This window comes from Myotis nattereri, assembly GCF_964212035.1.
Source record: "Myotis nattereri genome assembly, chromosome: 4".
NCBI lineage: Eukaryota > Metazoa > Chordata > Mammalia > Chiroptera > Vespertilionidae > Myotis > Myotis nattereri.
Window position 1 is genome coordinate 12,415,810 of NC_138079.1, and position 1,500 is coordinate 12,417,309.

At 41.5% G+C, this 1,500-nt stretch overlaps 1 protein-coding gene across 1 annotated transcript; it reads right to left on the minus strand.

The window, feature by feature from the left end:
- Positions 1–239: 239 nt before the first annotated feature.
- TAS2R1 (taste 2 receptor member 1) lies at positions 240–1,139 on the minus strand (the record flags this gene model as incomplete). Its single annotated transcript, XM_081090440.1, has 1 exon — positions 240–1,139. One exon carries the CDS (start codon positions 1,137–1,139, stop codon positions 240–242), a length of 900 nt encoding a protein of 299 aa, XP_080946566.1.
- Positions 1,140–1,500: the final 361 nt, after the last annotated feature.

A 1,500-nucleotide genomic window follows, 5' to 3' on the forward strand; every position in this document is an offset into this window, starting at 1 on the left:
CTTCCCTAATTAACATTTTGCAGGACATTATTATGATATCAACAATCATATTGACATTAACATAATCCACTAACATGTGTTATGCTTTGAAAATCAATTTAACCCTTTGAAAAAGCAGCAAATCCATAAAATGCCTCAGGTTTAACAGTCTTCCGATGATGTTTTGTGTATTTATGACTGACTTGTTTGACTGTTAACCCATGAAGCCTCGGGTTCCTTGAATGGGTCAAAGTCCTCTCTCACTGACAGCACTTACTGTAGAGGAAGAACTTCTTCGCATTTTGTTTCAGCTTAGGATTTCCTAAAATTAAGATAATAGAGTGTACAGAGGGGTATGAACCAAACAGCAAGATGCAGAACAGAGTGATGGAGTTTTTGATCTTGAAAATTTCACAAAAACCTAATGCAGCCATCATGTACTGGGAGAGGTAGAGGATCAGGAAGGACAGGATGGATAGGAGTGCGCTGATGTAGACACTCATGCCAGGGTGCCTGGTGCCCATCTCAGTGCTCCTCATCTGCTGGGTGTGCCTCCCCAGGGAAAATATCAAGAGAAGAGCAGAGATAAGGAAGATAAATAAAGGCAATATGAACTCAATTAAAAGAAGGGCAAATTGTAATGCAGATATGTCTTCAATTTGAGTTGTTGCATTTTGGGAGAAAAAGCCCAACCAGGAGTTTTGGGAAATAATCCATGCATGTTTTCTGTGGAAGACAGAAGTGAGAAAGGTATATGTCAAGGTCCCACAAATCAGCCACGGCACCAACTTGGAGATCCTCAACTTCAACCAAAAGAAGAGCGGGTTAGTGATGGTGGCGATCTTGGCACAGTAGAAAACGCTGAGCCACGTGGCCAACCAAAGTTCTGATGCATATACATACATGAAAATTATAATATTCCCAGGAACTGGAGAGAATTCAATCAAGGAAAGAACAGCCAGATTAATGAAGATCATGACCATCTGGAGACCAATCCTGAAAGTCGCCAGGCAGCACAGGAGGAGGTCGAAGGGCACCATCTTTCTCCGCCTGATCAAGTCTATGCCATTGACAACCACAATGAAGCCATTGGCTAGAACCCCCACAAGAAACTGAATCACTGAAGAAATAAGATGGGCAATAATGTACAACTTTAACATTTTGACAAGAAAAAAAATCAGTTACTTTAAAAACTGATGTAGTTATAGATTTTGGGACAGTTGGAATCCGTGAAGTTTTCTATTTTTCTTCAGCTAAATTAGAACCCCTTTGGGGGACATGACACTGACGAGGAAGGCAGTGAGGCAGGAAGGCAGCGTGCATGTGTTTATAGCTGTTTTCTCAAGGCAGTCAAATAAGAAAGAGATACTCCAGCAACTATTTGCTTCTTCGTGACAGCCTTTGCATTTTCCAGGTCTACTTAGCTTTCAACATCATCATCACAAGCAAATGGTGGAAATGAGACACCTTCATGGCTGGGAGAAGGGCTCCTCTGTCACATAATCAGCAAAAGTTCCTCAA